The following is a 26,056-nucleotide window of genomic DNA, read 5'->3' as shown; positions in this document are numbered from 1 at the left end:
TTCAGCTGCTTTAATTAGTTACTTTTATTTTTGTTAGGCATGCAATTTAACCTGAGTGGTAAGAGCTCTCTTCACTTGCCAATATAACTGGATTTATCATCTTTTTAAAGCTGAAAAAGATAATCTCAAGAGAGGTACAAAACAGTGATTTGCTAAATATAATCCTACAAAATACCATTTAGCAGAATTCACCTTCCTGAAGTATGGCTAAATGCCAAATATTGTAACTTATGTGTTTGACAACTCTGGTTTGGCATGTGCTAATTAAATGCAAGTGACACAAAGTATGTCCCCTCAAGCTTAGTAAACGTGGACATTAGAAAAGTATCTTTAAATGGAATTTGAGATTATTCAAATAATCTCATTTTATAACCTGCAGCAATTTAGAGACATATTTCATAGCTGGAGAAAGACACACCTTAGGTCACAGGACCACAGTGTAGAAGCATCTATCTGATAAAAAAATTATCAATACTGATAGGCTATGACAGGCTTTTGGCAGCTTTAGGGCAACCTGTCTAGACTTTGTAGAGAGAAAAAAAAATAAGCCATCTGTACATTACATTGTTGCAGGCTTTTTCTTGTTACAGCTCTCATCATTTTGAACAATTCTACTACAAATGACCACTGGAGTTTTTCAAAGACCTTCATGCTGCTTAATGTAGTGATGTTTGAAAGTCAGGTATTATAAATAGAGTATTTATGGATATGATGTTTGTTACCTTGTGGTGGGTTTTGTTCCTGACTTTTTACTCCTCTTCCAGTTCTAGTGGTGCTTATTCTGCATCCCTCTCTTGGAGCATGAATGCCTCTGTGCAGAGGGAGTTTTTCCTTAAGGTCACATGGTTACATATCACTAATTCTATAATTAAATTTGTTAATTTTTAAATAAATTCTGTTTTTACAGTGCCTCACACAGATCTTCTCTCTTTTTTTTTTTTTTTTCTGTGCCCTAGATAAAAGCCTTAAGATTCTAGACCTAATTCTACAACCCATGAATTTCTTTGAGTAGTAGCTACAGACAAGTGTGGAGAAATGTCCCTTATGTGTTTGGTAGCCTGCTGGAACCCTGGTTACTGAGAATTTCAGACTTTCTGTGCTCACAGGCACTGAGCCCCAAGAGAGCACTGCATTGACCTGAGGCTGTAGAAAAGTCTTCCAAAACTGAATGATAAAACTGAGATTATAAGTGTGTCGCTTTAATAGAAGTGTGTAATATTGCCTAGTAGAAAACTTAAGAGTTTTAAGTTTTAGAATATAGTAATATATGTAAAACAAGATAGAAGTTTTAGGGTGGAGGCTGGTCCTTCTTCACCTTCTTCTCCATGGGTTTGGGTAATATTGTGTAATTAGATAAAAAAGTCCACATTGCAGATGCGTAGTTAGTTACTGGGTTAAAAGTAAAAATAGTTTAGGTGTAATTTCCTAACTGGACAGTTTGTCCTTAAAAGGCTTTGTAGAGAGAGATACAGCTCCATTTTTAGTTTATTTGAGTGAAGTACTGTAGAACTCACAGTTCTGTATTATAAGACTGTAATATAAATGAAAACTAATTAATAATTTAATTAATTTAATTAAATAATTAAATTAATTAATTATTAAGACTGTAATATAAATGAAAACTAAGGAATATCTGAGTCCCAACAAGAATTCAGTTTAATGCCAACCCTAACAAAAAAGAAGCAAAGACTCCACAGTAGCCTATGCAGTGCAGTGCTGAAAAAACCCCTAAACAGGAATTACTCTTTATCCTTAGTGCTCAGCTATAGGGTTATATGATGAATGGAATTATATATATAATATATGTTATATATATATATAATAATATATATAATAAATCTATTATATTATATGGAATTATATATAATATATTATATATTTTTATATATATTTATATAATATAATATTATGTTATATTATATTATATTATATTATATTATATTATATTATATTATATTATATTATATTATATTATATTATATTATATTATATTATATTATATTATATTATATTATATCAGATCATATTATATCATATCAGATCATATTATATCATATTATATCAGATCATATATCAGATTATATCATATTATATTATGTTATATTATATTATATTATATTATATTATATTATATTATATCATATTATATCATATTATATCATATTATATCATATCATATCATATTATATCATATCATATCATATCATATCATATCATATTATATTATATCATATTATATTATATCATATTATATCATATCATATTATATCATATCATATTATATCATATTATATCATATTATATCATATTATATCATATTATATTATATGGAATTCCCTGTGCTTGTAGTGACAATCCTGCTCTTTCTCCATGACTGTTCCAGCCAGGAAAGCACACTCATGTGGAAAGAGACCCATGGATAGTCACAACAGACTATTTTATTTATGTCCTTATTGCAGGATCAGAGGAGCTTTTGTCCTAGAGACAATATGCGTAACTTCTAGGTAAATAATCTCTTTTCCTTGTGTAGTTTCATGCTTCACTAGTTACTCACCTGCTGCTTAGCTGGAGAACACTCTTTGTTCCTAAAGAATGGCAGAAGGCTGCTCAGTGCTGTGTGTGGCTGGTGGGGACTGCACCCAGCAAAGGCTGCAGCTGCAGGAGCCTGATTTGTTCCTGGGCCTTGGTAGCTGGAAGTGAAGCTCGCAATGAAGGACCAGCTCTCTTGGGCCAGGCTTGTCCTAGGTATGGACTAAAACAATCTGAAGTGTTGTTCCTGCGTGTCCTGAGTGAAGGTGGTTCTTTTGGATGTGGAGGAGTTTGGAAAGATAAATGTGGGATCTCAGCACCTCAGGATGGAGGTGCAGAGAGGCCGAGACCACCCTTGGGGGGCTCGGGAGTCCTGGAACGTTGCCAGAAGTGTCTGGTGGCTGCACTTTGATCCGACACAGGAGACGACACCTGTATGAGGATGGGAGGATTTCACTGGGTGAATGGTGAAGGGATAAGTTAATTAGAGTGTAAGACACAGGGTTTAGGGTTTCTGTACAGGGGGGTCTAAAGAAGTAAGATGGAGGAATTGGGGCGTGTCCTGTCCTTCTTCTTCTTCTTCTTGGCCTCCATCTTCTGTGGTGATGGTGGCACTTTGGGATTGGTTATTACTAGAAGTGCACCGGTTAATAAGGGTAGAAGGTATTGGGGAAAAATGATAAATATTGTACACGTGACTTTGGGTATAAAGATAAGTGACCGCCCCGGGGGCTTCGGCAGTGTGCCCATGGCTGACTTGCTGTGCAGACCTCTGTCGGGCTGAAAGAAAATCTTTTAGATAAACAATTAATAAACACCGAGACCGAGACAAGATCAGGAGTCTCTCCTCGTCCTTTGAAGCGCCGGCTCTTCAAGGCCATCCCTGGGCCTTTCCAGAACACCTAAACAGCACCAAAACCTTACAGATAAAGGTAACAGTTGAAAATTTGTCCTAGTCATTCAGGTGCTAACTCCAGGCATTCTCAGGAAAGTGTTTCATTCTGGGATTCTGTGGAAGAGATCAGTGAGCCGCTGAAGTACCTGTGCTAAGTGATTTGTTTGTTTATTTACAAGAAGAAAGCTGTGCTCCTTTGGTTTTGGATGTAACTACTGAAGGCAGGGTACAATGGATGCTATCAGAAAAGCCCCATATGGATGCACTTTAGATCTTTTGAATACCACAAAAGTTTAGTGACCTAGAAATGAATCAATAAAAAGCATCCTCTAGCTGACAAATTGAAGAACTGAGGGATTCTTACAGATGCATTGACTTTAACAATTCCAGATAGACTGTTTGTAAAGGCTTTCTGAGACATATCTAATCCTCAGAGTACTGTAGGAAGCTATGAGGTGGTTTATATTTAGATCACTTTCCAATTCTTAATTTATTTTTTTACTGCAAGTTTACTCTTATGAAAATTTAAGAAGAAGGGAAGGGCTTATGTTAAAATTATGTGTCCTTACACTGAATGTGTTTTTAATTTGCTAACTTGAATATTCCTTGTTGTTTTGGAAAATAGGTTTTGGAAGAGTATGGCAGTGTAAGAACCTCTCTAGCCCTGTTAAATTACAAATAAATCAATGAATCAACAAAATTAATTAGAATCTCAATAAGTCACTTAAAATGTTTATATACTAGTTCTTTGTGGCTTTATTTCTACAATATGTTTTAACATTTCAGCATTTCAAATAAAATTTGAGAAAAATTCTTTTCAACTATTACAGCCACATTTCTTCTTAGCTTAGTTAAATTATCACCAACACATCATATGATTTCTTGTATTTATCCATGGTTTATAGAGTTTCTCTGTTATGTTTGGCACAAGAAATTGAGTACATTTTTTACTTTCTAAGGAATAATTATTATCAAAAATGATAATCCAGAAACACTGTCTGTATAGTTCTACACACAGACTCAAGCCATAAAACACTTGGACTAAATGAGACATTTTCTTCTTTTCCATTAAATGTCAGTTAAATACGTATCAACTCAGTGTTTCTGTGCCTCAGATGGTGAAGAAGGTGAACTTTAACCTGTGGTTAAAAATTGAGAAGCCAAGATTTTTCATTCAGCAAGGATGATGTAAATGTTGCAGCTGAGGATCCTTCCAGAGTGCCTGATGAGTGTTCTTTTCCTCTCTTGTTCAAAGGGAGGGAGATCTAACAAAATTGTCTCCCTCCAGTGACATCTGCCACAGTGATGTGATTACAGGGGAGCCTGGGTGGCTTCTTTCAGGTGCCTCAGACAATTTAAAACAAAAAAAGTAGAGCTCATGCTGCCACTTTGATTTCTGGAGGTCTTTGCTTCTTAAATTGAGAGCTTCATAGTTGGAGATTAGCACATGGAATTCAATATAGTGTGAATAATATATTGCTGAGGATAAAGCAGTAAGAATAACCAGAGAGAGCCAATGTTTGAGGGGGCAGGAGCTGTCAGTGGTCTGGACTCCAGTTACAAGGGACATTTATACAGCAATGGGGTTTTATTTCCCTCTTGAAACAGTTTAAGATTTAAGCAGGCTACAAAGACTATTTACAAAATACGACCATAATACTTGCTCAAAACTTAGGTAGTGTCAGTTCTGCCTTTTGTTTCTGCAGTGGGAGTGTTTCAGTTTTACCTGATTGAGCCTTGTGCCCACCTGAGTCTCATAGCTGGCTCTACATCCCCAGTCTTATCCCTGAGGTAGGAAGGCAGTTCTTCAGTAACATTAATAATGGCTTTATAAGGATGAAAGAATAAACTGGATCTTATATTTAGTTAAAAGCTCCAAATTCTCAAGTAAATTGCAGTTTGGAAATCCGTCCTGATGAACTTTTGACAAGGAGCCCAGTGCTGTCACCAGTAAGGTTTTGTCAGTCCTATGCTTTTTATGATTCAGAACTGTTCATATTTATCATAAGGCCCTTATTAAAAGTAAAAAAAAAGTCAATGTGTTATTGCAAGTACATTTAAGGCTAATATGGCCTCCTAAGCAGGTCAGCAGTATCAAAGGTAAGTTCTGTTAATCCAATTTAAGTTCTTAAAATCCTAAGACTCTACAACAAACTGCAGAGTGGCTAGTACTAGTAGTAAGAGTGTTGTAATTATTGTATTCCCTTTGGCTTGTTTGGATATCCAGATTTATGTCATTTCCTGTCTTAGTGCTTGGATTATGAAACATTTTTCTCTGTTTTGAGCTACTGCTTTAGACTAACTTCTAGTGACTCTGCTATCCCAAATACTGAATTTAACAGTGAAGTTTAAAAAAACAGGAAATAAATTGTGTGTTGCCTAATATCCCATGGAGGTTGGGGAATATATCTTGGAGAACTGGGTTTTTGTCCAGTGGTTTTGAGCAGTTGTGGTTTGAATTTCTTGTTAATCTGAGAACTGAGCAGTGCACATGCAAGATATTAGGAGTGTAGCAGTGCAAGAACACTTCCCTGTGATTTGTTTCCTAGGTTTCCCCATTGCTATTGGTTTTCCTTTTCCTTCATGGATATGCACTTTCCTCCTTTCCTTTTCTCCTTCACTCCATTGATTCATTTGATTGCGGTACATGTCAAAGTTAGAGTACTTTTATTTTCCTCTTTACTGTTTTTTACAAGTTGGATATGAATGCCTTTTTCATTTTCTCTCTTTGTTGCTGTTTGTTTATTTTTAATTTTACTGTTTCATATGTGGAGTTAGGGAATATTTTCCAAGTCACACAAATAATAAATTGAGTTTTTTTCATTCTATATAAAGAAAAATCTCTCTGTGTTTTTCTGCCTTAGCATCCCTGTGTGTTGTCTTTCAGCTGCCAGATTAAGAGATGAAAAAGTGAAACCTAATGTAGCCCATTCACTTTTTCCCCAAAAACCATAAAGTGCATTAACAGTGCTATTGTTTGTACTTCCTACAAATAAAGAACAAAAAAATCAGAGATGGTTCAGATTTCAGTTGTGCACGCATCCACTTCCCACAGCTTGAAGTTATGCTGAGTTTTAATTGTATGAGTTCATTAAGACTTCCTAATTCTGCTAATTTCTGACACTTAACTTGCACCAGGGAAGCTGAAGGAAATGCTGCTCTCTCTGGAGTCAGAGTTTGTGTTTTCATTTCAGCGGGCCAGTATTCACAGTGTCTGCTAACAAGCATTGTCTCACTGCTTAAACTGCAAATTCATGAGTCTTTTGAATTTTGAATTTGTTCTGAATTTGCATTGGTTAGGTTTCAAAAAAAGCATTGCTAATTGTTTGGTTTCTTCAATACATCCATTTGTTTTTTGTAATTTTCACAACTTTGGAATAAATGCTGACATAACAATGTCTCTATTCTGAATGTTACCTCTGTATAGGCTTAGCATGCCAAATATGGCTGAATTTTGAAAAGCAGCAGGTTACAAATATTTTAAGCACGTTTTGAGCACTAGGAATATAAATGTTAACATAGTTTTCCTAAATTAAGGAGCCCCTTGCCATTAATCCATAAATTCAGCCATCTTAGTTGATACTAATGGGAAGCCATGTAGGGAGGCTGTGTCCCATCCATATCTTAGAATCAAATGCCTGATTGAGGACTATTCCTCTGGCTTGAAAAATTGGAAATACAGTCTTATCAAGCATTATTTTAAAAGTTTTGGAGTCCTATATTACCTTTGATCTCTGTTGTAAATTCTATACTCCAGGAGATAGACCCAAAGGGGCCTTTTACAGTGTTGTGAACCTACAGGTGGGCAATTTATCTAACAAAAGAAAATCCAACCATTCTTGTTTTCACAGAGGAGGATAAATATGGCCTTTACTCCAATTTGTTGTTCAAGTATTTTCTCGCAGAGGGAATTGTCTGTGGACATGACCTGTTTGTTGCTTCTGCCAAAGAGCATCCTGACAACATTTTGAAGGTAAATAAGACTCATTGCTTTTGCTAAGTAAAGCTGTAATTTCTTGATGAATTAAATGCATTTTAAAGTGTACGTATTGCATAGCAACAAATGAATTAATCTTGGTGATTCATAAGAATGTGTGGGGAAGTACAGGAGTATTTACACTAGCCAGATTTGGGAATTAAATTCAGGTCTCTACCTCCCATCCATGGACAGTGGAGTAAGATCCTCCCAAGGCCAAATCAGGCTTGGAACCTGTTTATTCTTTATTTTATTTCTTTATTCCACTGGCTTAGTGGGATGCTTTCAATAAACCCAACTGCTTACAGTTTCCCCCTGCCCAGGAGGAAGAGTAGTTAAGCTGCCTCCAGTATTATGTGGTAGAAACAGTTTGTGTGGATATTTATTGTAGTTTCCTGTAGAAAATAGAAACATCATTGAACGTCTTTACAATTTCCTTTACACTTACATTTCATTCTGACTCTTTTTTGTGCTAGGGAACATGGTCAGCTTTGGATCAGGTCACACAGAAAGGATCCCTCCAGACTTCAGTGGACTCCCAATCAAACACTGACAGTTTCTGTCATGAGAAAATTGCATAAGGGAAAAAGCCTGAGCAACAGTGCAAAAAATGCTGAAGTGTGAGGATAATCCTGCAAAATTTCATTAAATATTTTATGTCTTTCTAAGGCTGCTTTCCTAATATCAGAAGTAACATATAATTTCCTGATTACTTCTGCATCAAGTGAAGTCTGGCTATTTCCTTAAGTGTCTTCAGAGACTATTTCTGGACAAAATGATTACTCTTCTGTTTTCCTACCTAGGGATGGTAAATTCTATGCCTTACCTCTTGAACATTATCCTCAGTATTCACGAAAAAGTATATTCTTAATGCAACTAAATTATTGTGCTTGTGAAAAATCAGTTTTTTAGTGCTCCTAAACCTGAAGAAGGTTCATTTAAGGGTGAAATTTTTTCTCACTTGTGGTTTAGAATAAAGGTTAAACAAACAAGTTAAAATTTGATTTTCAAGTACAAATTGCATAAGAATGTGCTATATTTTTTAATTAAGTGGTTTTAAATAACTTATAATCAAGTATTGACTCCCTAATGATACAACACAATTGTTGCAGTTGTTTTTATCATTGAGATTTAATTATCCAAATTAGTATTTTTATTGCATTGCATTAAATTTTCTTGAAATGGAGTAGCTAAGGCGCATTCTATTTTTCTTTCATTCACCTTTGATTCAGTTTTTCTTACCCTGTCATGGTTTTTCTGGTTCTTTTATGTGATAACCAGCAGACTCTGTTACATACATCTGCCATACACCTTGTACCACTTTGAGTCTGGGGTCAGTCAGTTTGCTGTGCCTTACCCAGCTCTGTTGTCTGATATGGAATCATTTTCCTTCTTAATTTCCAGGGCAGGCTCTAGGCAGGAATGCTGCATTCATTCATCTGTTGTGACTCCATGGTGGTGCTGCCATAGGAGCCTATAAATCCAGGGACAATATTGCTGTGTGAGCATCATCTTGTTTTGATTTCTGCCTCCCTTTGTGCCCTTGTGTATCCAGCAGTATTCTTGTCTGTGCCGTTTACTCTCCCCTTGGCCGTTCAACACTAACTTTGTTTAGCAGACAAGGCACAGCAGAGTTAATTTCTCTGATTTGTCCTGTGTCAGTGAAGTAACCCTCACCTTCAGGTGCTTCAAGAAGATCTCTCCTGTCAGAAAAATGAGCTGCTTGGGATTTGGATGACTCCATAGTGTTGGGATTTTAATAAAGCCTATCTGACCATTGCACTTCAATTAATGAGATTAGTAATTAATTTATTTTCAGTACCTGATAGGACTGTATTCTTTACTGGAAAGGTAACACAGACATGGTAGAAATCAACCTGAATTACACCTTAGGCTTGGGTTTTACTTTGTAAAATTCAAGAATGGATTCAATACATTCCACAGCCAGTAGCTAATTAGCTGGTGTAATTCATAAAGGCAGTTCATTAACTGTCCATACTGTGTCCATATTAAGTGTCCATATGGTGTGGTCAGTCTGTTTGCATGTTCAGCTCTCTGCTGAAATGCCATAATTGCCCTATTCCAATTTTGTGATGTGATTGGAAGTTTCTTGAACCTATAACCAAGATTGTCTTGCTTATATATTATATTGCTGGTAGTAGGAAGGGGAAAAGACATTCTTATAGACCATAATTATCTTGAAATTGTGTATAACTAAAAGACAGGCAGAGGATAAAAAGCCCTGATCAGCTGCCTAAGATATAATATATTACCACCCACCAATTTATCCATCATCCTTTGAAAATATATTCATGCCTTTTGTAGTCAAAGCTCCTTCAGGAAACTGGCATTAAGATGTAATGCTGAAAAATTATACACCTCTGGTAAAACCTACAGAACTATATACATGCTACTTTTTAGAAAGTATTTTAAACATTGGAGAGCATTTCTGTTCATACAGTCTTCAAAAAAAAGGCAACTTTTTACTCTAAGGCCATAAGCACTGGGAATGTATATAATGTAAGAAATTATATGGTAACTTCTGTGACTGATCATAAAATAAAACTGCTTGCATTGGTAAATGGAAAATTTATTTAATAGTAACATTACTTCAGGTTTGGCATTAAAATTCTACAACTGCCTAAACTGCCTGTAAAATAATTTCTTTACCCTTATTCATGATTATTTTATTTAAGTTGGGGGGTAGAACTGCTTTTCACAAGTTTTCATGAGAAAAGATGGGTTATTTATAGCTTACCTTGACAATAAAGATTGCTTTGTTAAATTGCTTTTGCTGTGGAGCCTGTGCAAAGTTGGATGGAGGACACCAAGCTGCCAACAGCACGCTCAGTGTGTGCAGGGCTCCATCCAGAGGGACACTGACAGCCTGGAGAGGCTCAGGAGAACCTCATGGAGTTCAGCAGGACCTGGCAGTGCAAGGTCCTGCACCTGGGCTGGGGCAATCCCAGCACAAACACAGCCTGGGCTGAGGATGGATGGATGGATGGATGGATGGATGGATGGATGGATGCAGAGCAGCCCTGAGGAGAAGGGATGGGGATGTTGGAAGCTCAGCAGGAGCTGGCAGTGAGCAGTGAGAGCCCAGAGAGCCAAATGTGCCCAGCAGGGCAGGGAGGGGATCCTGCCCCCCTGCTCTGCTCTGGGGATCCCAGAGGAGCTCTGCATCCAGCCCTGGCTCCCCAGCAGCAGTCACAGGGCCCAGAGCTGCTGCACTGAGTGCAGGGGAGGCCATGAGGGGCTCAGGGGGCTGGAGCACCTCTCCTGTGAGGACAGGCTGAGAATTGGGCTCGTTCAGCCTGGAGAGCAGAAGGCTCTGGGGAACCTTCCAGCAGCTTTCCAGTTAGGAGAGAGCTGGAGAGGGACTTTCCACAAGGGCAGTGTAGTGACAGAGCAATGGGAAATAAATTGGATATTGGGAAGAAATTCTTCTCTGTGAAGGTGCTGAGGCCCTGGCACAGGTTGCCGAGGACCTGGTGGCTGCCCCATCCCTGGAAATGTCCAAGGCCAGCCTGGATGGGGCTCTGAGGAAGCTGCTGGTGGAAGGTGTCCCTGTCCATGGCAGGGCGGTTGGAATGAGATGGTCTTTGAGGTCCCTTCTGACACAAAACCTTCTTTATTTTATGATCTGTCTTGTGAGGAAGACTTAGAGCTCATTATTGTTCTGGAAGACAAACCAGCATCCCCTGGAGCACTACATTTAACCTGTGGCACCCTGGCCAGTGCTGGATCAGTGACCTTTCCACGTGGCACCTGCAAGCCTGAGGTGGAAGAGTGGGAGCTCCAGAACTGCTTTCTACAGCTGTCTGCTCATCTCTTGTGGAAAACTTTGATCGTTGCCTTTCAATGGAATGTCTGTTTTCAAGTGGGAATTTTATTGCAGGATACTTCTGCACTCAGCTGAGATTGCCTTTTGCAGGTTCTCTTCCAAGAGGAGAGGATGAAGGGTCTCACAGTGGAAGGGGAAGATGCAGTTTCTCCTGGTGGTGAAGCTGAGAGGGGTGTGTGGGCAGCTGTAATGGCTATTGAGGAAAAAAACAATAGGGAAAACACAAAAAGATCCCCTCCAGGAGCACTATTTTTGAAAGTTCCTAAGCTGAAAAGATATCTAAAGCAAAAGTTAAAATTAAAAAATTTAATTTTATATTTTTATATACTTTTAAAATATATTTTAATTTTATATTTGTTTAAGTATGTAATTTGGACAAGAATAAAAAAGTTCTACCTTCAACAAACAGGGCAGGCCTGAAGAACAGAAGGTGCTAATTTACTCTTTTCCTGCTGGAAAAGTGAATGCAGGAAGAACCTAGCAGAATGAACTTTTATTATTTCCATTTTATTATTATTATTATTTTAAAACAACAGCCATAAAAACCACAGGGCTGCTGTATTACAGTATTATGGTGTGTGCAAACAATGCCTTGGAAGTAAACATAGCTGTACATGGACTTTTTCACTTCAGCAAAGTACATTCAACCATGATGCTTATATTTTTACCTCATGGATATGTTCCCAAAGCATTGTTTTGTCAAAAGGGAAAATGCAAACCTGGAAGAAATTATCAGGCTAGTGGCCAGGGCTGTCTGTTTTCAGAGAGTAATTCTAATTATTTGCTCTTTGCTGTCTGGTATTGGGAGAGAGGCTATGTATCAATGCTAGAGGTGTTTTTTCAGTTTCAGATGCTCACAAATTAAAGCATAATACCTCAAAAGGTAAAAATATATGTGCAAATAGGGCTGCGTTCCTAGTCTTTTTTTAAATATATTTTCAAAACTGCAGGAACTTGCTGCAGTGATTCAGCTGCTGCATGCTGCTAAATGGTGTCACTTAATACACAGAAATCAAATTATAGTTAGAGCAGAAAGGAACTTTCCTACTGCCTAAAGTTTTGTGGTAACACAAAGATGAGGGTTGAGGCTAAGCCTGGCAGATGAGTTGAAAAATTTAATTTCTGTTTTGTGTAGCTCTCGCTCATCTGTTTGCTTTTCTCACTTGCATGTTGGGTGAATCTGTTTTACATTTTTCATTGTTAAAATGCAAATATTTTTCATTATGTTGTAATGTACAACTTTCTCCGTTATGAACTGTGTTATAATCTTGACATAGAAGTTGTAGAGGTGTGAAAGATACACTTGAAAAAAAAAATTCTTGCGTTTAAAAAGAATTACATTTTTAAAGCAGTACCTTCTCTGGAAACTCTAAAGCATAAAGCTTCATCTTTGTGAAAAGGTCTGATCAATCCAATAAAAAGTTTTTCTAGGGCCAGAGAAAATGAATGTTTGGCTCAAATTTTTGATTTCTTATTTGCCAGTCTGTTCATCAAGGAAATTTTCTTTCATCATCTTACTGTTCAGAACTTCAGAACCTCAGAACTTAAGTTCTGAACTTAGAGGTTTTTTAAACACCCATCTCACTTGCAGATACAGAGTTTGTGGTGATTGGAGTGGGGCTGTGGCTGATCCCTAGTTGGCTGCAGCTGTGAAAAACAGGTGACTGATATTAAAAGTAACAGCCATGGGGTGCCCAGGGGTGCTGAGCAATCACACAGAGGGCACACAGGGGCAGGGCATCAATGGCAAGATTCCCCTGGAATTCCCTTTCCTGGAGCCAGGATCTCAAGGTCTGAAGGACTGGGGTGGATAGAGCAGTTCTGTCCTGTAGTTTGTGTAATCCTGCATGAAAACCGAGTCACTTCATCCCCTCTGGGCCAGGTTTTATTGCTCAGGAGTTCTTGGGATGGAAACTGTGGGCACAGAGTGTGTGGTGATTGGAGTGGGGCCCAGTGCAGGACAGGTGAATGCTGTTGAAGGTGAGGAGCCATGGGGTGCCCAGGGGTGCTGAGCAATCACACAGAGGGCACACAGGGGCAGGGCATCAAAAGCAGGGCATAAAAGGCTGGGCTGAAGGACCAATAAAAGCAGAACTTGCAGCCTCCTCAAGAGGTGAGGTGTTACTCTGCACGGGCTGAAGCCTTTTGGAAGTCTGGGGACGCTGTGGGTTGTGGCTGTCTCAACTGTGGCACGTGGCCTTTAAATGAGAGTTGATTTTCTGAGTGGTGGAAACTGGATTAAGAATCTAAGGTTCTGTTTCATGTGGTGGTGGAAGTTGTGGGGGGAGGAGGAGGAGGAATGCTTTGGAAGGTTTTGATTCTGAGTTATGTGTGTGTTACTTTTTACATATAGTTGTAGGTTAATAAAACTTTTTTTCTTTGCTCTCTTTCTGGTCATGCCTCACAGCAGACACTAGGGAGAATATATTTTCGTGGGGGCATTGTGCCAGCATCAAACCATGACAAAGATGTATCATAAAAGTGATAAAATCTAAATGTTTGGGCTTCAATGTCCACAAATATCTGTTTAACAAATCTAGTTAGTAACTTTGTAGTTAATGAGCTGTTGCTTCCAGTGGTCATCTCTGAAGGTTTTCAGGAATAATGCTGTTATCGTTAACTCTGTTTAGGCTCAGAGTTGAGCATTGTGCATGCAGCAGGGTTTAGAGAGTTTGGGACAAGGCCACTCATTTCCTTCACACAATTTTACTTCCTCATTCTCTGCTATATTTATCTGTCACATACTTAAGCGTTCATGAATTGATTCAGAAAAATATGGAATCTTTAGAAAATTTCATCTGATTGTCTGATAGGCATTCTTGTGTTTAAGTGTTGTGAAATGCAGCCACAGTGCAAGGGAGTTACAGCAAAGGAGTTCTGTGACTTATTGTGGGGTTTACTTGTGTGTATGTGGAGTATAGACTGTATTGTCATGGCTTAAAAATAGACTACATAGGCTCTTCTTATTTCCTAAAACAGAGGAATATCTCTTCCTGTTTCTGTTCACACAATTCTTGTTTACCCTGGGCTGGCACATGTTAGGTCTTTCTGAATGTCAAGGGGAAATTTCTGTAACTCATCCTTACCTGGAGATGGAAATAAGTTATTGTATAAGGGCTGCTGAAAGAAGAGAAATTGGCATCCATTTATTTATATTCTTTACCAGTGCACCTTGTATTCACAAGTATTTACAATCAAAATAGAATCCTCCCCTCCTTTTGGGAGTAGGGCCCTTTAAACTGACATTTATATAATGCATTGTTGAAAAGAAAATATTTACCCTTCCTGACTTACCATCTGGTGTCCTTTAAATGCTAAAAATTAACATGATGAAAAAGAGCCTTAAATTCATGTGAATTTTAGTATCTTTAGTATTTTTATTTTAGCGTTATCCCTTTAGTATTGTTTTATTTTGTGTTTTTATCATACTTGTGATAATAACTGCACTTCAAAATAGTTGCATAAATCAGCGTGGAAAATATTTTTATTGGTACATGAATAGATAATGTTTTAAATTCTTAAGTACTTTGAGTTATGCAGTTATTGAAACCCATAAGGATCAAAGGATTTTTTATAAGAGGGATTTCACATACAGCTTGGATTATGTTGCTAAATAATAGCACAGTAGTACTTCTTTAGAATTGTAAAATAGCTTAGAGAGGAGTATGATGCCTATAGTTGGTGTAATGCATTGGTAATTAAGAGGGTGTGAGGTTAAGCTTCATTAACTGCTGTGGGATTGTATCTTGGATTTTATTATCCCCCAGAGAACACAAGAAGTGAGAGGGGTCAAACTGTTAGAATCTGATTTTGCTTCGTGCATCTGCCAAAGCAAGGCAGGCTCAGTGCTGGGGCAGCAAAGCCAGAAGGAGCAGGACTGCAGCAGGTACAGCTCCTCCAGCGGTTTATTGCAAAGATAAAAGCTTTATTACTGAAACAAATTACCCCCTCTTTGCAGTAAAACCTTCGTAGCTTGGTTGGCAGGAAACAAAATTATTTTAATTGCTTTGTCGTTTACTGTGACCGCACCAGAAAACTCTTTTTTCCTCCCAAACTTTATTTTTTCATTTCATAAACCTCAACAAGCTTCCTTCTCTCCAGCCTAGCTGCCCTTAATAACTTTAGCACTGGTCTGCCTTTTTGTGTGTTCGTGCTGCATAGCAAAGATTTGTATTTTAGTTGACCCCAAGAAATGCTGTATGTTTTTGGGGGTTTTTTATTTTTATTTTAACTAATGCACTGCTACATGCTTTGTTTTTTATTTTATGTACCTTATGATAGATTTGTCTTTTTTTAGCCTGGGAGAATGTAACAGTTCTCAGAAGTTGACAGACACACTGATGATATAAAATTTTCAGTCCCAAAGCTTTTCAAGGCTCTGTGTTGTGGAAGCTGAGATATTTTTCAGCAAAAATAGATTAAATAAAGACATTATGGGCTGATAGCCCAACTCTCCTTTTCTTGGTCCATTGTTTAAATACCACTTTGATTTCCAGATTCTGCCTGAAATTTTGTAAATAAATCTGACCTATTTTGCTAATACTGCCTTCTTCTAAAATTCTGCTTTTGATTGGAAGAACATGAATCTATTAAATCCTAAATGATGTCATTCTTGGACAGGAATGAAGCCTTCCATGGTGCTGAGGAGTTGTGAAGTACAGATCCAGCCTTTATTTTTGAGGCTACATTGAGCCTTTACTTTTGAGGCTAATGACAGATATAATTTTGAGGATGTGTGTGTGATGACAGATGTACTTTTGAGGATATATCTGTATAATGAGAGCTGGGCTGCCAACTCTCACACTGAGGTGCTCTGTGTCACTCAGGCATGGTCAGCTTTGGAAACAGTTCCTTTCTTGAGAGAAAGAATTGCATTTAATTACCAGAGTTAGAAAAGGGGAAAGCCTTTCGTTCCAATTCTAGTTATTTGTGAAGAATAAAAGCAGATATGAAGAAAAAAAGAGATTTGTGGATCATTCAGTGTTTTCAGTATTGCCCATTGTATTTGTTTGGGTTTGTTAATTTGAGATTTTTTTGGCTAATTATATCAAGAATTGTGGTGGGTTTAGTGTTGATTAATTATTAGTTTACTTACTTTTTGTTGTGAGGTAGGATTAGGAGAAAGGTCAAGTAGGTTTACGATTTTAAAAGGGTACAAAGAAAAAATTATTAATAACAAAGAGTAATATGAATTAGAATAAAACTTGTAAAATATTTTCCTTTTTTATAACTTTTTTTCATTTTATTGAACATGTAAAGAAATAAAATTTAAAAAAAACTTTTTAACTAGAACTTTGTGAACTTTATGGGTTCTGTCCCTAAGTTAAACTGAAGGAAGACTATTCTAGAAGTAGTAAACTAACTAAAATTTTAAATTGAGGCCTGAGATACATGAATCAGTACATCCTAAGGAAAAACTGTGACCATCTAGGTATTTTCTTGAGTCTTCAGGCAGGCTGGTGAAGGCATGTTGGCTTTTAGTGAACACAGACATACCTTCAAACAGCTCCTGCATGTTCTGCCTCTCTTTTCTCATCCATCTTGGTGAAAATGGAGTTGAGGGTATCTGAAGCTGGTTGCTTTATGCACAGTGATAAAATTAGGATGTAAATCTGGAGGCAAACATTCTTTATTCGCTCTGCTTATTATTGTTTATATAGAATATGATGAAATGACAGACAAAACTCTGACCTTGAATAGGATTGGATTTTTTTTTCCTCTCTTTGTGCTCATTCAAATTATATCTTGGAATGTAATAAAAGGTTAATAAAACTGGTTGATCTTCAAATTATCCAAAGGCAGAGCACCTTCTCCAGGCTACAGCTTATTGTGTACAGAGGCCATGTAGTTCACAACCCCAACATCCAAGAGTGTAATTCAGGATATCTTTGCTTTAGAACAAAGAAAAGATAGAAAATTGCACGGCTGTGAGATGTGGGAGGCCCAGAAATGTCTTAAATCTCAGTGTCCCTTGCACAGGGACAAGGACCTGGCGCATCTAAGGATCATTCTTCAGCTAAGCATGGTAGTTATTAGGTAAAGGCATTTAAAAAGTTGATTTTGGTCTGAGAGGGTTCTTGGAGTGCTCCTGGTCGGTTCTCCTTTTCCTTCCAAGGGACAAGACAGAATAAACCAGACCTAAGTTGTGCCCTTCTATTGTTAGAAGTTTTTTATTATGTCAAAATAAAAACTCTTTCTTGTGTTAGAAATTAAAAGCAAGCCATATTGGCAAAGAACAACAAAACAAAAAGGCTGTTTCAGATGGATACTTTGATAGATTTTAATTTCTGGCAGCCAAAATCTTTTATCAGCTTCAGGTGAAACCATTTTTTTTCCTTGATCTCTTAATCTGCTTCGTTTTAGCAGCAGTTGGGACACACCACGGTGCCAAGTTGTGTTGCAGTGGTGGTGTGTGTGCCTCTGATTGTTTTGGACTGACTTTTTTGGGCGTCAGCAGCTGGGATTTGTGGTGTCTCCCATCATGGAAGGAGCTTTTGCTCTCTCACTGCAAGGCAGGAACTTTTGCTCAGTGTTACATGAGGTTATTTAAGCAGCTTGGAGAACTTCTCACCCTTATTGTCTTGACCTCTGTTCTTTTTTCAGCATGAAATACATTTTATGGGTAAAACAGACAAATTTTTGTAGTGAATGTCCCTGTCTCAAATTTGACTTTCCCAATTATTACATAACAACGAACCAGCAGCACAAGTTACAGGCATTTGCAGAGATTCTAGGGGGGAAAAATATTAAACAGCTGTAAGAAATGCTGCTGTTTTCCTCTTTACCTGCAGGAAGGAGAATTGTACAATTTGCCATTTCCTGCCTTTTGGCTTTGCAGTGATGTGATGTCTGAACCAGGGGCAGGCTTAGGGAGTTGGATGAAATGTTTAATAAAGATTTCTAAATCTATTTATTAAATATGTTTAAATCTATGAATAATTTTATAAGGAAATTAAATCTGCACAATAGTTGAACTGTTCAGCATGTGTTCTCAAAGTAACATCTCAGTGGGAAAACAAGATTGATTAACTCCGTTGAGGATAGCTCAGTTATAAAATTAACAATTCAATGTAACTTTTTTAAGAAAAATACTTCATCTAATGCTCTTAGAAGTAAATGTAAGTGGTTTGTATCTGCATGTATGTGAAATGCATCTGGGTGCTTTGTATTTATACTTTCTTTCTCAGAACCTTTCAGTACAGCGTTCTGTTTTCATCTTGCCCCATTTGCCGGAATTCTTTGATTTGAAAGCTTGCCTACTTTCTTGCTGGGTGGATGTAATGGAACTCTGACTAAAGTAATAGTTTTTTTATTGAAGCAGATGTTATAAATCTATAAACTTATTGAAAACCGTAAATACTAAATCAAAATTTTCACCTTGGTGTAGTTTTCCTACCCAGAAAGCCTTATTTTTATTACCACAGTAATGAGTTTATTGTATGCAAGTGTATTTTTTAAACAAGCTGTGATAAATCTCAAAAAAATATAGCTCTGTACATAATTGCTCTCATGAATAGTCATTACCAGGCTTTTGCAGTTCATTTGTAAAAGCAAAAGAAATAAAATAACTTGCTCAAAGGTGTGTTTTGTATCTTTTGCTGAGCTGCTGAAACACATAGATACAGCTGTTCTATTTCTGCAACTTTATTAAGTTATAAAGTTTATAAAAGTTTTCATAACTTCCATTGCCTGGTGCCTCAGAAAGTGTGGTGACCAACCCCAGGAAAGAGACAGAAGCAATTATCTGAAATCTCCTTTTTTTTACATAATTATGGATGTTAATTTATACAAAGCAAACTAAGTAGCACTTATTGTTAGTAAGGTTATGTATAGAAATATGCATATTAATAGTTTTAATTAGAATAATTATTAGCTATTAATATTTATTATAATATCAATGATTATAATTATAATATTTATAGCAATTATAAGAATATATATTATATAATAATTATAAAATAATAAAAACTATTATAGTGTGGTGACCAACCCTAGGAAGTGACAGAAGCAATTATCTGAAATCTCCTTTTTTTTTACATAATTCTAGATGTTAATTTATGCAAAGCAAACTAAGTAGCACGTCTTGTTAGTAAGGTTATGTATAGAAATATGCACATTAATAGTTTTTAATTTGAATAATTTTTAGCTATTAATATTATTTGCTTATTTACTAAAGTCTTATTTATTAAAGTCTAATTATAATATTTATAATTATAATAAGATTTAACTATTAATAAAATAAATTAATAAATAATAATAAAATTATTGTAAAGAAAATAAATATACAAATAAACTACATTATGAATAAAATTAATACATATGAATAAAATTAATACATATTACATATTATTGTAAGTAATATTAAAATTCCTAGTAATTTATTGTTATATATGAATGTTAATTTTATGCATAGTAGATAAGTGTAACACTAAACCCGAAATGGATGTGTTAAAAGTTTCATTGTCTCCTTTCTGAGTTTGTACCCCGTGTACCCACACAAAGCCACGAGTGTCACCTGGGTATTTATGGTCACCATAAGCCCTGCCTGTGTGCAGTGTTTGGTGTGTGTCCCACCCTTCAATCCAGATTCTTCTTCTAAAGGTTTCAAATTTGCTTTTTGACGGTCTCCACACACAATACAGAGCTCCTGGCTAGCTCATTGCGGGTTTAACCCTTGAGGCATGTCTTCCTCAGAAGCCTTTGCTCTAGGAAAACAGAGTTTTAGCTGAGCCTAGTTCTGTTTTAAGCAGAGATTCTTTGCCCTCCAGCTCACAGGAATGGCTGTGATAAAGCTGGGGCAGAAAACTTCACTGCACTTAATTTTTCCAGTGGCTGTAGAAGCCCATTGCATGAGTTCTGAATTCAGCACTGAATTATTCAGCAGGGCCGCAAAGGCAGAAAGTACATTAGAAACTATTAAAAGTCCAGAATTGAGCATTCCTCCCTTCCTTTCCTGTGTTTGTGTCCATGAGATATCCCTCATGAGTAGATATCGTGCCTAATGGTTAGCAGAAGAGAAAATTCAAGCCATCCTGTTGCAGTGGCTTTCAGCTGGTGCTTGTAGGCTGTTGTGATCTGTTGGAGACTTCTGGAAGACTTACGGCAGCTAACAAAGTTCTTATGTTAAAATCGGCTTAAATTTGCTATGGGAAAAAGCTTAAATAGGTTTAAATATGCAGGGAACTTGCCCACTGTCAGAAATGGAGTAGTTTAGGAGGTCAGCCTCTAAAGAAATATTAAAAAAAAAAAAGAATATAGGTGATACTCAATGGGAATGGGAATACTCAAGATGAAGCAGAGCATCAAATGTGGTATTTCCATTCTGCTTTCTTTCTTTTACTTCTATAATTCATTTTTCCAGTAATAATTACATGGAGTTCTTTCCTACTCAGTATTAGTAGGAGCCAGTCCTTCAGAAGAGTTCTTTTAACCTATTAATCTTTTACAGATTTTGCAGCTGCCCATTATAGTCAGATAACTGTGTTATCTGGCTGGAGGGGGGTGTGGATAAAAACCTGAGCTGCTGTTTCTCTTGCAGATAGCTGACATTTTTTTGTTCTCCACCTGTAGGAACTTCCAGCCCCTTTGCTTGATGATTCCTACAGGAAGGAATTGGGAGATGAAGCAGCGGCTGTGAAGTCTGAGGATTCTCAGGATTCCATGAAAATAGCCTGGCGCTACCAAAATTTACCAAAAATGGAGGTAATGCCTATTTCCTGCTTCTCTCCTTTTGCACTCAAAATGAATTTGAAAAGCAAATGCTTTTCAGTAGAACCTAGACAACAGAGCTGCTAATGGGCAGTGTTATAGGATTGCCTCTTGAGGAAAAACTATCACGCACCAGTGAATATTTTAATTACTAATGATGCAAAAAGAAAGGGAATTTGAGAGTTTGGAGGTACTCTAAAAATCCATACGGACAATAGTAATTTAAAAGTAAAAAGCCATGGGGTTTTTCAATGAGCATTATCAAATCAAGACAGCTTTTAATGAAAAGTTAGGGTGATGTGCTTGCTTCCAAACTTGGCCCAAATTTAGTTGCACACAAATTACTTAAGTAGGTTTAATCAACAGGACTTAGTGGGTGTCTGCAGTGGAAGCAAGCTGTTGACCTGCTTATCCATGTGCATAACAACCAAAGCAAGCACTTGAGATTCTCTCAGCCTCACTGCCACTGGGAGCTAAGCACTGGGCAGGGACAATGTAAGGAACAAGCTCAGTGGTCAGTCTTTCAGAGTTTACAGTTGTTGGTGTTTTGTTTTGTGGATGATCAATCTCCCATGGCTGGTGCCTTTCTTATTTAATCCAGCGGCACAATCAGTCTTTAACAAAGTTACAGCATTTCTGGCTGTCCAGAATCAAATCCTGGTTTTGTCTTTAGTCTACATTTATAAATTCTGGTTTAGATGTAGTCATACCTGCCTAGTAAGTTCAGTTGTGTTCTTAAAAACATAATTGGAATGTGACAAAATGATCTTACAAGGCTTGGCATGTTTGGTTTTCTGTGAAATTGCACAGACATGGCTATACAGTTGTGTCAGGAAAGACTTATATATGGTGACATGCCAAATCAAACAGCCTCCAGGGTAATCATATAATCTCATCAATTTTATTATTGTGAAGCTTGCTGTGCCACTCTGAACCGTCCCCAAAATAATTTGTCTGTTTTAAAATCTAGCAGAGTTCCTTGTACATTGATATGAAAACGTTTGCATGTTGTTAACAAATTGTGTTCTGATGTTGTGTTCTGATGTTCTAACAACATAGAAAAATTATTTTAAAAATTCAGTTGGGTGTCCACTCATCTTTAAGCTCATAGCAGTAACCACTTCTTCCACTAATGTAATATTTCTTGAAAATGCGTGATGTATGTACCCTTGATTACTGAAAATTGATTATGCAAGACAGAATAAGATTGTCAGTTTTTCTGGGGGAGTTTCCCTTGTTGCTGCTTTTTGAATTGGACCTTGATCATTCTCAATAGCTGAGGCACAATATCTTTATGTGTATGTTAAATTTATGCAAAAATTAAAGCACACAAATAAAAGTATCAATCTTAAACAGTCTATACTTAAAATTCCTCAGGACATTTTAACTGGTGTAAAAATGGTTTAAATTTATATTTTTCAATATTTTGTATTGCAGTTATCATAAAATTTTTGCTCCGTTCTATGTTAATTGGATTGGTGATTATACTCCATTGAGGAAAAATCTGATACTGCCTTGCTACCCATAACAATACATTCAGTTCTAAACCTTAATGAACAACTTTGGTTGTGATTCCTCCTTTAAATGTTCCTTTGCTGGTAAAAACCAATGTTGAATAAAATTTCAAGGCATATTTTCCAAACTGATTGAACTAATATGCCAGTGCATTTTCAGAAACTACTGTCAAATAGCTTCAACTGTGAAAGAGAAAAATTAGCTTTGCTTTTAGCTAGAACTCTAAGCATGATAGCAGAAACTTTTCTACCCATTATCTGGCTAAATACAGAGCAGGAATGCTGAGTAAAAGATGTCTTTGTGGTATTTTTGATGATTGATTTGTTTACTGTTTCTGAGTAATAATAGATTTTTTGATTGGTAGTTCAGATGTTCCCTTTGCATTTATTTGACCCTGTTTAGACCAGCCAGGTACCTGGTTTTTGTTCTTAGGCATTTGTATTAGTGCTCTTCACAGCTGTCCCAGTTTCTTTCTACATATTGCATATACCTTGCATCAGAAAAAAATAGATTTATAAGAAATCTGTTGGAGTGAAAGACCTTGTTGTGCTTGATGTGCTTTTGCCAGTTTGTTAATTATATCTATATCAGAGGTGAATTAATTTCAATTTTTGAGTATTTGGAGAGTCTCTTTAGCAATGCAAGACAGTGTGGGGTTTTTTTCTCCTTTTTTTTTTTTTTTTGAATGAACTGCTTATGTTCTTGGGGCAATATATAAACTGTCACAGCATGAAATCAATTTTCTGCCTTGGTTCATCCTAAATCTGAGATTTCTAGCACATTAGGGTTGCAATTAGAAACATTAACAGCAGACGGTAGCGTAAAAGCGCGCTCTGCTCGCTGACAATTTGGAGCATTTCTCCTTGTGCAAACCAGGAATCCAGGAAAGAGCCGGCCTGAGCCTCCAGCCTTCTAAGGAATGTAGTGATGCCTTCTTGAGGAGCTGGAGCAGAAGCTAGAAGGAGTTCAGAGGAATAAAGTGGACATTTATGGAAGTGCCTTCAAAGACCATGCCCTGGCAGTGCCCAGATGCCTCCAAGATGGAAGCAAAAGAGGGCTTGGTCATGAGATCTCACATTTTTTATATGTTTTAATCTATTTGCGTGTTGGAGTTAATTGTCCAACTAATGGCTTCAAATGATGAAGTTTCATCCTCCTTGCTTGCTTGCCCACCCTCCTATTCTCACGTTGTTTAAGCTTTGGGCCTGAATTTTGAAGAGATTGTCCTTGAGCCTCCAGCTGGAATGGGATTGTTTTTTCCTTACCATCCTGTGAAAAGATCCTAGTAGCGCTTAATATAAATTATAAACTAACTTAATACAAAGCTAAAACCAAACCAAGAGGAGGAAAAACTCGAGGCCTGAGGTATCAGTGTCAGAGAGGGCTGGCGAGTGTGGGCCGCGCGCGGCCGCTCTGCCCCGGTCCATTATTCACGCTTCCTTGGGTCAGGTAGGCTTCCCAGCAGCTCCCTGCTAAGCCTGGGAATGCAGGACACTGAGCCCTATTCAGGGCCCTCTGCCACGGACCCAGCTTTTATTGCTTTTATGGGGTTTTATAAGCGCCAAATCCCAGGCTCCACCCAGTTTGTGGGCGCTGTGCTCATTCTTTGGAAGCGGGAGAGGTTATCACCTACCTTAATCCCTGCGGCGGGGTGGATTAAGGACACCAATGTGCCTCAGGATTCTCAAAGAGGATCCTGGAAACTTCTTGTTTCTTCTTTTTTGCTGTCTTTTACTAAACTCTATTGGGCCTCAGGAAGGATTTGCATCTGAAATGGGCGACCTGGAGCTTTTCTCAATGAAGACATCAGATCAAAGTTCAGTTAGTCAAGGCCTTTCTAAAACATTAAGGGGGCTTGGAAGTACACAATAAAAAGATGAGCTCTGGCAGAGATTGCAGTAAAAACATTCTGATCTGTAATCCGGATAAAGAATAGATTATAGGCCAAAGAACAGCCCCTGTTTAAATTGCTTTCAGAATCCTTGTTTTGAATAAAGTTACATTTTACAAGAAAAACATTTAAATTTTGATGGAATGTTGTGTCTTATTGAATGGCCTGCTTTGAAAATCAGATACCAAGAAATAAATTGGTACACTGATTTAGAGAATGTGCTTTTCTATATAATTTTTTTAGTAAAACTAGTTGCCTCAAATGACTAGATATTCATAAGCAATTCCACGGGTTTTTGATTTTTTTTTTAAACTAATTATTTCTTTTAACTAAAAGTTTGGGTTTCATTGGTTATTCTGGGAGAAGTATTGCATTATTGTTACTGTTGATATTCTCTGATAACTGACCAGGCCTAAAACCTATTAGTCAAATAATTTCAAAATATTTACCCTAAATCAAATCCTTCTAACTAATCTTAACAGTTCAATACCTTTTTTGGTGAAATACTATCTACTTGAATATTTCATGGTATAACAGTCTGGAGGAGGGGTCTCTAGGGGTGTTAAATTTCATTTATAATTCAAATAATGTTGCAAGTTCTGTTCTGAATTCCATTAATATGGACCAAACAGATGCATTTATTTCCTCTATTTAACAGCACAGCATGTTCAAAATGTGTAATTCCTGCGCAGGTATACATTAAATTTGGTTTATGGTGTTTCATGTACCAAAATTAAGATCTGAAGAAAATGTATCTTCATTATGGCAAATCATAGTAATTGCATGTAATGCTCAGCCTGTTTATTTGATTTTCAAGGAACTGAAAATAATTTTAAACTATTTCTTATTTTTCTATTGAAATCACTTATATGAAGATGCAATGGTTGGGTTATTTTAACTGATCATAAATAAAGAGAAAAGTTTTCAAAGTCAGCTGAAAATATTTCTGCAGCACCCATATAATTGTCAGAGACTGAAAAATCAAAGAGACTGAACACACAATGTTCTGCTGATTTCATAGATCTGGCCTCTGCACATTTGTGATCATCTGTCTAGAACATGTGCAAAAAATGCATTCTTTTAATTATCTGGCTTCACTTTGGTGCTGCAACTTGGAATAGTAGAGGCTGAACTCTGTGTGAAAGATTTACATTCGTGTATGGCAATGGGGGAATGAAAACTTAGTAGTAATTATTATAACGTTTTTCTACTTTAAGCTTTTATTTAGGCTGAATGGGAAAAAAACCAGAAGTTTGAAGTGCATTGCTAGTTAATTACTTTCCTTTGACAGATAATAGTTTAAGATTGTAATCAGTACTGTTGTTTCCACAGACCAGCCCAACAACATATACAAAGTTTGGCCATTATTATGATGTTTCTAAAAAAATGTCTCCAGAACTGTGTCAGTCTGTCAAACTGCACAGATTTTACCTCCATGAAGAGTTGCCTTCCGAGCCTGAAATGAAAACATGGTAAGTTTTGACACCACGGTTCTGTTGTGTGTTTAGATTTTGCATGCATGTTGGCAGGAAATGAAAATTGGGTCTAAAATAAATTATTTTGGGTCTGCCCTTGCTATGGTGATGGAGGGGGGTCAGGAGCAGTTTGGCCATGGGTGCCACTCAGTGCCACCCACCTGGGGTGGCACAGGGACAGCTCAGAGCTCTGCTCCCAAATGGGGGAGTGTTGGTGTTC

General features: G+C 37.1%; 1 protein-coding gene across 1 annotated transcript in view; it reads left to right on the top strand.

Annotated features, from left to right (window-relative positions):
• ELP4 (elongator acetyltransferase complex subunit 4) overlaps positions 1 to 26,056 on the top strand; it is a 145,130-nt gene that overhangs the window by 10,653 nt on the left and 108,421 nt on the right. The window contains exons 3-5 of the mRNA XM_058806364.1: positions 7,276 to 7,397; positions 20,818 to 20,949; positions 25,694 to 25,833. Coding sequence (XP_058662347.1) covers positions 7,276 to 7,397; positions 20,818 to 20,949; positions 25,694 to 25,833 — 394 coding nt within the window. The remainder of the gene's footprint in view (positions 1 to 7,275; positions 7,398 to 20,817; positions 20,950 to 25,693; positions 25,834 to 26,056) is intronic.

The sequence above is a fragment of the Ammospiza caudacuta genome, chromosome 6, assembly GCF_027887145.1.
Source record: "Ammospiza caudacuta isolate bAmmCau1 chromosome 6, bAmmCau1.pri, whole genome shotgun sequence".
NCBI lineage: Eukaryota > Metazoa > Chordata > Aves > Passeriformes > Passerellidae > Ammospiza > Ammospiza caudacuta.
This window is presented reverse-complemented; position numbering and strand designations above follow the sequence as displayed.